This window comes from Mizuhopecten yessoensis, unplaced genomic scaffold (assembly GCF_002113885.1).
Source record: "Mizuhopecten yessoensis strain PY_sf001 unplaced genomic scaffold, ASM211388v2 scaffold716331, whole genome shotgun sequence".
Lineage (NCBI taxonomy): Eukaryota > Metazoa > Mollusca > Bivalvia > Pectinida > Pectinidae > Mizuhopecten > Mizuhopecten yessoensis.
The window spans coordinates 150,602-160,921 of NW_018480063.1; the positions used below are offsets into that span (position 1 = coordinate 150,602).

The 10,320-nt window shown below is 35.2% G+C and overlaps 1 protein-coding gene across 1 annotated transcript in view; it reads left to right on the forward strand.

Moving 5' to 3' along the window:
* The window catches only part of LOC110443195, a 25,368-nt gene that overhangs the window by 6,459 nt on the left and 8,589 nt on the right, over positions 1-10,320 (forward strand). The window contains exons 2-7 of the mRNA XM_021487251.1: positions 1,037-1,165; positions 2,146-2,241; positions 2,909-3,093; positions 5,662-5,708; positions 7,435-8,142; positions 8,907-9,081. Of these exons, the coding sequence (XP_021342926.1) occupies positions 1,037-1,165; positions 2,146-2,241; positions 2,909-3,093; positions 5,662-5,708; positions 7,435-8,142; positions 8,907-9,081 (1,340 nt within the window). The remainder of the gene's footprint in view (positions 1-1,036; positions 1,166-2,145; positions 2,242-2,908; positions 3,094-5,661; positions 5,709-7,434; positions 8,143-8,906; positions 9,082-10,320) is intronic.

Consider the following 10,320-nt stretch of genomic DNA (forward strand, 5'->3'; position numbering starts at 1 on the left):
TGGGGCTCTGTTTGAAGTTTGTTCTCGCTATATCTGAAGTACTGGTTGGATCGTTCTGAAATTTCATATGTATTTACAGCATCTACTTCATACCAATTATTTTAAACATATTCAGGTGAGCGATACAGGCCCTCTGGGCCTCTTGTTTATTTAACTTATTCCCCACACCAGTAGCGTGAAATATTGGTGACCAGTTTCTCAGCCCTTCAGGTAACCAATTTTTACCAAATAAATGAACTAACAGCAAATTAAAATTAAACAGCAATGTGTGCTTAACCATTTTTTATTAACAATGTTTAGTCTTTAAACAAATTGAATATAAAAGTACATTTAAAAGTAGAAAAATCTACTTTTCTGCAGGTATTCTCTTTGAATATCAGTTATCATTGCAGACATACTCATATCCATGTGTTTACATTCACTTCCCAAAAACAGAAGATATCAACAAACTTACAAGTGGTATGCAAGTGACATAAAGATGTACATGTAGTACACACTACATAGTAACTGTTTCCCCAATGCCAGATTATTACCCAGGGGTTGTACCCAATGTATAAAAAAAAAAAAGCTTTTTAGCCAAACAGAAATGATAAGACCAGCTGGGCCCCTATTCTTGAAACCGTTCTCGTATATGTCTGTACATCATTGGGCAACCAGATTTTAATTTGAAACTCAACCTGTCTGCAACAATTAATTTTTGTGATTTATATAAAAAGTTTTTTTCCTGTTGGGTATGGTGGGGAAACTGTGATTGAATAAATGTATTTGTATTTCCACATTTCTAGACTACTTGAAAAGTGTTTGTCTGTTCCAAAAGATAAAAGGACCATAGTCACCTTTTAATAATAAAATTGACCTTTGTCTTTTACGTTTTCTTGAATGATGTAATTTCCCTTAAATGTTTTGATCAAACATTTATGGGCCCAATGACAATTTATGTGTTGATGGAGTGTTAATGTACATGCAGTAATAATGATAAAATGATAAAACAAGAAATTCTTCTGATACAATAATTAGTATATATTACCTTTTACAGATGGAGGATTCCGGAACTGTCTGTAATTTCTGTAGACAAGGTGATGAAGAAGCATCAGAATTATGTGGAAAATTACACATTAAAAGGATTGATGATGGCCAGATAGTTGCGGCCCATCATAAATGTATGGTATGTATTTCCACTCTATTTATAGATACATATCTATTACATGTTATATTATTGATATGAACCTTTTATTGTACTAATTCTCTTTTGGGGCATGGCATTTATTAACTGTGGCTTTGCATGAAATTTTACATTTGCACCTGGGTTTTTTTCACTCCCTGCTGACCATTCTGAACAGGGCTAGACAATAGGGACAGGGATAATCCTGGAGGGGGCCATGGAGCCATTGACCCCTCAAAGCTGAAATTGACCCCTCCATGTTACAATTTTCTTTTAATTTTACATAAAACGTCTCCTCTTTATTTTGATATTGACTAAGATTTGCTGAAATGGGCCACTGCATGGTCTCAAATTCCAGGATTTTCCATGTAAGGGTACGTAGCCCATAGCCACTAGCTATAGTCGCCCAATTCAATTGACTAAGTTTAACTTTATAACACCTATGTGATTTTTTGTTGAATAGCATGGACCTTGTAGTAAAATTGAAGACTATAAGCCCAACTGACAGATGGTTTTGTAAATAATTTTCAGGCATGATTCATTTAGTGGCAAATGTGGTTGGTCAAATAAGTAGTAAATCACTTTCCTTCACTATTTGTTCAAATTTGGCCATCCTAAACTACATAAATGTATACATACCCCAGGTACATATATATTACTGTTCATATATATATATATATTATAGCAGTTTGATGATCAGCACCCTTGAACTTTATGTTCCTCAGTTGTAGCATTCATCTTTAAATCGCATGTAATACCATACTAGATATTTTACTAGTGCTATAAAGTTTTGCCGACATTCATACAGAGTTTAATATATATCAATTACAAGTTGAACAACATGAATTATTTTTAAGCATTATGAAATTAAATTTGGGTGGTATAGATCGCTAGAGCTGTAAATATATAGAATACTGCAGCAAATTTTGAAGTAAGGAGAAAGATGCCTAATTTGTACTAACATGATCCCATTAAAATTTCAGCAATATTCAGCTGGCCTTATCCAGTATAAATTTGACCATTTTGGTGGATTCAAGATTGAAAAAGTTCAAGCTGAACTCAAAAGAGGAAAATGTATCGTGAGTACATACTTTGTGGCTTTCTGTGTGTTAATTTGTGCCAGATGTGTTAATTATAATCCGAAGTAGTTAAAGCAGTGCTGTAAGTATTTGATGAGATATGGTGCATATGTGCCAGGTACTGGTAAACCACAACTGGGGCACTCATGTTTATAAGCACACAGTTTTCTTCAAACAATAAACATTAAAAATACTTTTTTGATAAAGGTGAATACAACCAGGTGATTTTTGCCAAACCTGTCTTGTTTAATAGGAGTACATGTACAGGTCACAAGAAACTGCCTTTGTTTTTTTCGACATACTTATATTACTATATACAGACAGAGCTCTATTAAACTCAGGTATGTTCTGGGTGCTAGACTCCTCATGGGTAGCAATTTGCATTGTGATGGACCTCTGAAAATGGTCTGAGATAAATGATACACATAATTTTAATCAAGTGCAAATCTTGGTAAAATTATGAAATGTCAGCATCTTATTAATTGTTGTAATTTAATAATATACAGTAAAAAGCAGTCGTTATTAAAAGATGGCCACCCTTGAAGTTGTCACTTTTGGGGGAAAAAAAGAAAAAAAATCAAGCAGGGCTCTGTCAAGCAAATAGTAATAAACAATGTGTACTCTCCAGTGTATAATGGTTATACATTTTGTTTAATCTGTATTTTAGAAATGTAACATTTGTAAAAATGACAAAATGAGGAAGAAAAAATGCAGTCGAGCAACATCAGGATGTGCTGTGAAAACTTGCCGAAAATCCTTCCATTACTACTGTGCCAAAAAAAGTGAAGCCTGCATTACAAAGAGAATGCTTGTTCGCTATAAACAGTCAGACGAGGAGAGAGTTTTGTACAGGTATACGGTTTCTTTACCAGTTCTCTAAAAGTCAGATATGGTTTTGCTCACCTAGCAGTCTAGCACTAGCAGCACCTGTAAGTTGATACAATGGTGCTGCCTGTGCCTAAATCATGTTTTCCTTTAGAATACTTATCCTAATATTTATAAAGCTTAGAGTAGTGGTACTTGACCTGTACCTTGATGGGATGGAGGATACAAAGTTTTTTCAAAGGAAAAATATGACCTTGACCTTGATCCACTTGGAAGGTCATGGTGTCACATATGTTAGAAACAAAACACAACTCCTGAAGATCCAGAGCATAATTTTTGGCATGTAGCTTATTGAATTAAAGGGCTATTAAGTTTGTTAAAATAAGTGATCTGGACATGCTTTCAAGGTCATTGAGGTTAAGTGTATTAAAATTTATAACAACTATATTAATTGATCTGACATGACAATAGTCTAAAATATTGATATTTAGCCTGTAGATTGCTATGTTGGAGGCCGATGGGCTATCGTTTTTTTCTTCTTCAAATAAGTGACCTAGACTCCAATTCAGGTCACGGAAGTCAAAATGGGTTAAAAGATATATACAAATGATACTTTCTTATAAACCAGTGTGTGGTAGTTCTATCAGACATGTAACCTATTGGATTGTAAGGCTGTCCAAATTAATGACATTTTTATGACTTCCAAATTGGAGGTCACTTGGCATGGGTCAAATGTGTTGAAAACATTTTACAATCAATGATGTCTAAATTAATATTTGACTTCTAGCTTGCAGTGGTGAGGGATATGACAGTTCCACTCTGGCTATTTGATTGGCTGATATTGTAACTTCAGATTTAAATATTATACATTCAGTATGTCACATGAATTATTATCTTTTTAAAAAGATTGGTAAACTATCCTTATTAGTCCCCTACCGGTGAAACCGGGGGGACTTTAGGTTTTGTCTGCGTCTGTCCGTCCGTCTGTCGTCAAAATCTGCAGGTTAAAGTTTGGGTTAAAGTTTTGTAATGGCTTACCATTCACTTAATAATGATGTTAGGATGCTGATGTTTAGCAAAGAGGTTCTTTAAGGGTCTAGCATGCTGTGGATTGAAAATGGAAAATAATTTTATTTTTTGGGGAATTTTTGACATGTTTTGGACTTAACTATCCTGGCCAAAATCTTCAGGTTAAAGTTTTGTAATGGCTTTCCATTCGCTTAATAATGATGTTAGGATGCTGATTCTTAGCATAGAGGTTCTTTAGGGGTCTAGCATTAATGCTGTGGATTGAAAATGGAAAATAATTTTATTTCTTGGGGGAATTTTTGACATGTTTTGGACTTAACTATCCTGGCCAAAATCTGAAGCTTAAAGTTTGGGTTAAAGTTTTGTAATGGCTCACCGTTCACTTAATAATAGTGTTAGGATGCTGATTTTATGTACAGAGGTTTTTTAGGGATCTAGCAATAATGCTGTGGATTGAAAATGGAAAATAATTTAAAAAAAAAAAAAAATGAATTTTTGACATGTCTGGACTTAACTATCTTGGCCAACATCTGCAGGTTAAAGTTTGGGTTAAAGTTTTGAAATGGCTCACCGTTCACTTTATAATATTGTTAGGATGCTGATTTTATGGACAGAGGTTCTTTCGGGGTCTAGCATTAATGTTCTTTAGTGAAAGTGAATAAATAATTCTTGTTTTTTATTTTTGACATGATTTGGACTTAACTATCTTGGCCAAAATCTGAAGGTTAATGTTTGGGGGGCCGGTAGGGGACATGTGTTGATTCATCAATACCCACAGAATGCTTGTTCAATATACGTTTTCCATGACCACAGGATACTATATTGAACGAGAGGCATTATATCTGTTTCTCGGTCTGATGGAAAAGGTGTATGGCATGAAAAGTTGTGCCCCTTGATTTCTGAATACCATCACAGTTCTTTCTACTTTTGCTTCATTGTTGTCTTCTGCTGTTGCATCAACAACCAGCTCAGGAAAGGAATGTTCACTTCATTTGCAGAGGTGCAACAATGTGCAAAGACCAAACAGGCAACAAAAATCTCACAACAAATTAGATTTCGTACTGTATTAAAGAAGAGTTGGAAATGTCCATCTAATCATGATATAAATGACTGTAATGAACATTAAAAGGTCATTCTAATGTTGATCATGTTATGCCAATCTCCGAAACAAAGAATTCAGTGAGAAGGTTTTAATTGTCTACAGATACCTGTTAATTGATGTACTAAATTGGTTATGTTTGTTCCCTCAAGAACTGATGCTTATAGAATTCTCTGGGGAGTTAACTGAGTAACTTAAATAACAGGTGAGCAATGCAAGCTTGATGGACCTGTTTTAATTAGGTGTAGTTACTTTCTTTTTCCTCAAGTGTGTTCAGATCAGCAGGTCACTCATTTGTAGTATAATCTAAACTAAAAGTTCAATACAGTAGCACAATTTAGTAATTTTTATGCATTGGACTGTTTATGTTCATACTTGGGCTGCAAACATTGTAAAATGAAAGTAGAGTTTTTAAAAATTTGATTCTACATATTGTACCATTTTAATACAAACTTTTTTCCATGCAGAGTTTTTTGCTGTCCTGAGCATGAACAATATTTCAAGAATCACAAAGGTAGGTAATATTGTAAACTAATATGTACAGTTTAAGTACAGGGTTCAAACTGGGAAGGATTGTCATGGTGCCACACATGTATGATGTCCTGCTCTTTTTAACTAGTGATATTAGAGGCACGGTAGTTTAGTTGTAGGATGCTGGGTTCGTGACCGATGTGTTGCGGGTTTCGAGTCGCGGCGCGGCACTGTGTTGTATCTTTGAGCAAGATACTTGACTTTGGTTGTTCCAGTCTACTCAGCTGAAAATGAGTACGTGGTTGGGCAGTGCTAGAGTTGTTGAATGCTAGCAGTGATCTCCGAAAATGGCAGCACCGACTGTGTGCTCCCCAGGGAGATGAGGAAGATATTGGCTGGTTGCAAAGGCCCTATAACCACGGATAATAATTTGTAAACCGCTTTGAGATGACTTACAAACTAGGTTGTGATAAAGGGTATAAGAACCTCAAATTATAACTATTATTATTATAATCTGAATAATCAAGTTATTTAATAGGGGAGATTACTCATTTTGTCAAAAGGTGATTTTGAGAAATGACCTAGTGAATTTTTCTTAAAATTATTTTTAAGGTTCAAAATGTTTTTCATACAAAGGCAACTTTGCACAGATACTGTTAATACTAAAACGGCTAAAGATTTACTGGTAAATCGGTGTTAAAAGTTGTTCCTAAATGTTCATTTCGTACCAGTCAATGAAACATCAGGTTATGGTATAATGAATCTAAATTTACCATTCTTAGGAAAATGTACAGAAATCTTTGAAATGAGCACACCACTAGAACATATTACATATACCATATGTATGTAATCTAACATTTTTTGGGTAATTTTAAACAAGTACTGTTCAAGTCTGTAACACTTTTTCTGTGTAACCTCTCTTAATAATTGTTTTCTTATAAAAAAAAAAGTTTTGCCTATCTGTCTTACCTATCCTAATTTCATGTGAGCAGAAAAAAGATATTTTTACTCCCTAAGGAAATCCCTAAATTCCTCTACCAGGAATGTATCATGCTACATCAAAAATTCTTAGCTGTAAGAAACAAACGGTGTGTGAACAATGTGTGCAAGAAACTACTTGCGAATGATAAAAAATTGGACGATCATTGCTTGCGCACATTTATGTGGACAATGGACTAACGTTGTGCGATAACAATCATGGTTGGTGTAAATTGAGGAATGCCTTAACAATAAATATGGTTTCGTGCATGTGTTTAAACACATACACTTGATTATTTAGTATGTTTCTGTATTCTAGCTACATCTATAAGCTTATCTGTCTGTCTATACTTTCTTAAATTTAGAAATGGTGTTTTCTGTGATTTTTTAAACAACCTAAATCGACACATGTAAAATTACAACACAGTCTCGGCAATACAGGTAAACATATATAGCCACTTTGTACCTGTACCTGGACCGTAGTGATCCCCATCTGGGGCACTTACGTAACTCGCCAAGGTGTGAAAACCAGGTGAAGGGGAGCTATAGACAAAAACGAATGCAAATAACAAATACTGGAAACGTCCAGTTGTGTTTTCATAACGGTCATACAGTATCACATATCAGCTCTATGTGTCAGACACAGGCCAAGGTTGTGCGCACCATGTGTGGACAGTGTGTGAACGATGTATGCACGCATGGTGTGCGCACAGTATTTTTGGTACGTTGTGCAGTCACACAACTGTATTTACAGATTCATTTGTCTAATGTTTGCTTACATTGATTTACAGAAGACCTAATAAAGGGTAATTCAAGTGCTGGAACTAGTGATTCTGACACTGATGACCCATCGGACGCAGAAAATGAGGACACTAATAGTTCCAATTTCAAAAATGATGATGATGAATCCAACCAAACAGTAGATTTAGATCCAACAGATGTACTGATGACAACACTGTATAGTCCGAACACAGAGACCAAACATCTTCACGACAGCAAAGAGAACTGCAGCAGCACAGACCATGAGGAAGTGGAAGGTGACATTGAACTTATTTATCAACGGAACTCTGTAGACTGGCAACCAGAAATTCTCACGGTACAAAGTTTGAATAAAGTTGAGAAATCAGAAAACGGCACCCAATCTTGTAGTTCCGTTAAATTGTTTTCTGATCCAATGGGTGATGAAGATAATGATAAAACCACTCCCTTAGGTTTAAATACACCATCAGATTACAACAGCAATGTCATTAAACTCATTAACAAGACCAAAGACAGGAAAATTGCTGCAACATTTCAGAAAACAGTAAAAAGTCCTAGAAAAGAGATTGGATTGCAGGTTACAAATGGAAATTCCAGTGAAACCGAGGGAAGAATGGAGAAAAGGGGCAAAAAGGAAACTTTTGAAAGGTCCAGGAAAAGTGATCAAAACGAAACTGGAAGGAGTCCATCTAATCACGAAGATAGCAGCAACAGGTCGACAACTGAAAAACAATATCCAGGTAAAACTCACCTTTATCACATCTGGTATATCAATGATTTTTAGCTGAATACAGGCTGCTCGCCTTAGCAAAACAGTGCTTTATTTTCTCAAAATGAAGAAAAAAATTAGTTGATGTTTTCCCAATTACAATATGTGTGTAAATATAAAGATTATATGGGAGTTATTCAGGCTCCTGAGCCACTTATTTAAAAACAGTTTAATGCTTTCATAATTATATCCATAACAATTTTTAGGTTTGAGTGTTTTAATGCTTTGCATTTCTACTCACTCGATAATTACAAAAAAAAATCAACATATTCCACAAAGTATATCTACTAAATTGAATTACCCGAGCTAACATAAGTTAGTCAAAAACATTATTCGTCTATTTTTACTGTAACAAAATATTATGGCAATCCATTGTCCCGACAGATTAAGTGATTTACAGACACAGTACAAATCTACCATCCTCTCCATACTTCAGGGTTGCCAAGTCTCAGGACATGACACACGCTGAGACGTCCTAACTCACACTGAAACATATCATCCGCCGCGTGTCAGAGCCATAAATTGGCATTTTTTAGCTTCCAATAGTACTAAGGGGAATAACTCATATTGCATAAACAGTGTTACTGTTGGAAAATAATAACATTCACACCCTAGCTAGATACTGGCATAGCATGCAAGATTATATCGTCAAAATTGATGGCCTCATTAACCAGCTAGAAGAGGTTTCCATGACACTTGTACTATAATCTGTTTGTTATTTCAAATTGTTAACAGGCTGTGTGCTTGTTGTCATGAATTCCCTGCCATGTGATAAAAGGACTAAAAAGGACATAAAAAAGCAAATTGGAGCTACATCAGAGGTGGTGTTTTGGTCCAAAGAGGAGGACTTCCAAGGCTTACACAAGGAGCATCTGCCATATCTAATGAATGACATTGTCACTCATCTTAGGTGATGTATATCTTATGAAATAACAAATGGTTGTAAAATTAAAGGAAAGTTAAGTCTAAGAATATTTTCAGTCTTCTTAAAGTATTATAATTCAGGGCTGGAAAGTAAGGGTAGCCCATGGCCACTAGCATGAAATATCCAGCTGGAGTAGTGATTCTAAGAACTGCAAGCCTGATTGACTAGTCAAAATTTGATATAATTCTTTCCAAGAAACACACCTGTGTTATCGAAAGTGACACCTAGTCCCAGTAAACCTTTTCAAAAGTGCCAACTTCAATGTGTATTGTGATGACCTTTGTCTTGACAGTGCATGTGTCATTGTGTCAAAAGATGAGACATCACTACTATTTTTCGTAAATGTTAGGCCTATTGAATGGTTTTATTATAAAAAAAAGTCATTATTAATAACATTAATATTTATATGATATTTATTAAAACATTGATTGATGAAAAGAAACCTACATGATTGTTTGTTCATTTAAAAGATTCTTATGGAAAAGTTTCTGGAACTATATTTGTGGCGCATTAAGCTCCAAACATAATGCATGTAGAACTAGTGCATCCTTTCATCAGTCGACGCTATATAGAAGAGACGTTTTGAGAACAATTTTGTAGTGGTGTTTCTTGAAATATATAATAAAATGAAATAGAATCTAACATTCGTGTTTCTAATATTGATTCTAACACGATTCGTTTGCAACGCGTGTTTTGATTGGATACGGACCATGTTCTAATCTGCGATAGAATCATGGTCAATCGTGTTAAGCTCCTCCCGTCGCACTTAAGCCACGCCCCGTTTCTAACCAAAACAATACGGCGTCAAGCTCGCCTCATAGCGAAATCCCGCTGATAAGGCTAGTAGGCAACAGAACAGAAACGACCCATGAAATGCATTTGTTGAATGAATTAAAAAGTAAAAAGAACGCATTCCTTGTTCTTACCTCCATTTATTACTGAAACGTTCGTTCCATCCGTGTAAAGGCATCTATTGAGATCCGAAATCAAATAAAACATTTCACATGTGTCATATGAATTTACACAAAACTCTTCAAAAATCTATACAAATAATCACCGATTTTGTTGATAAGCACTGATTGATATGCATACTGACATAAAAATGTAAGAACTTGGTCAATATTAATCCGAATGTGTCGTATAAACTTTGGTAACAGGACGTTCACGAACAATCCAAATATTCCGCCTCGTCAACATACAGATCGAGCTCCCGCCAGTATGGGC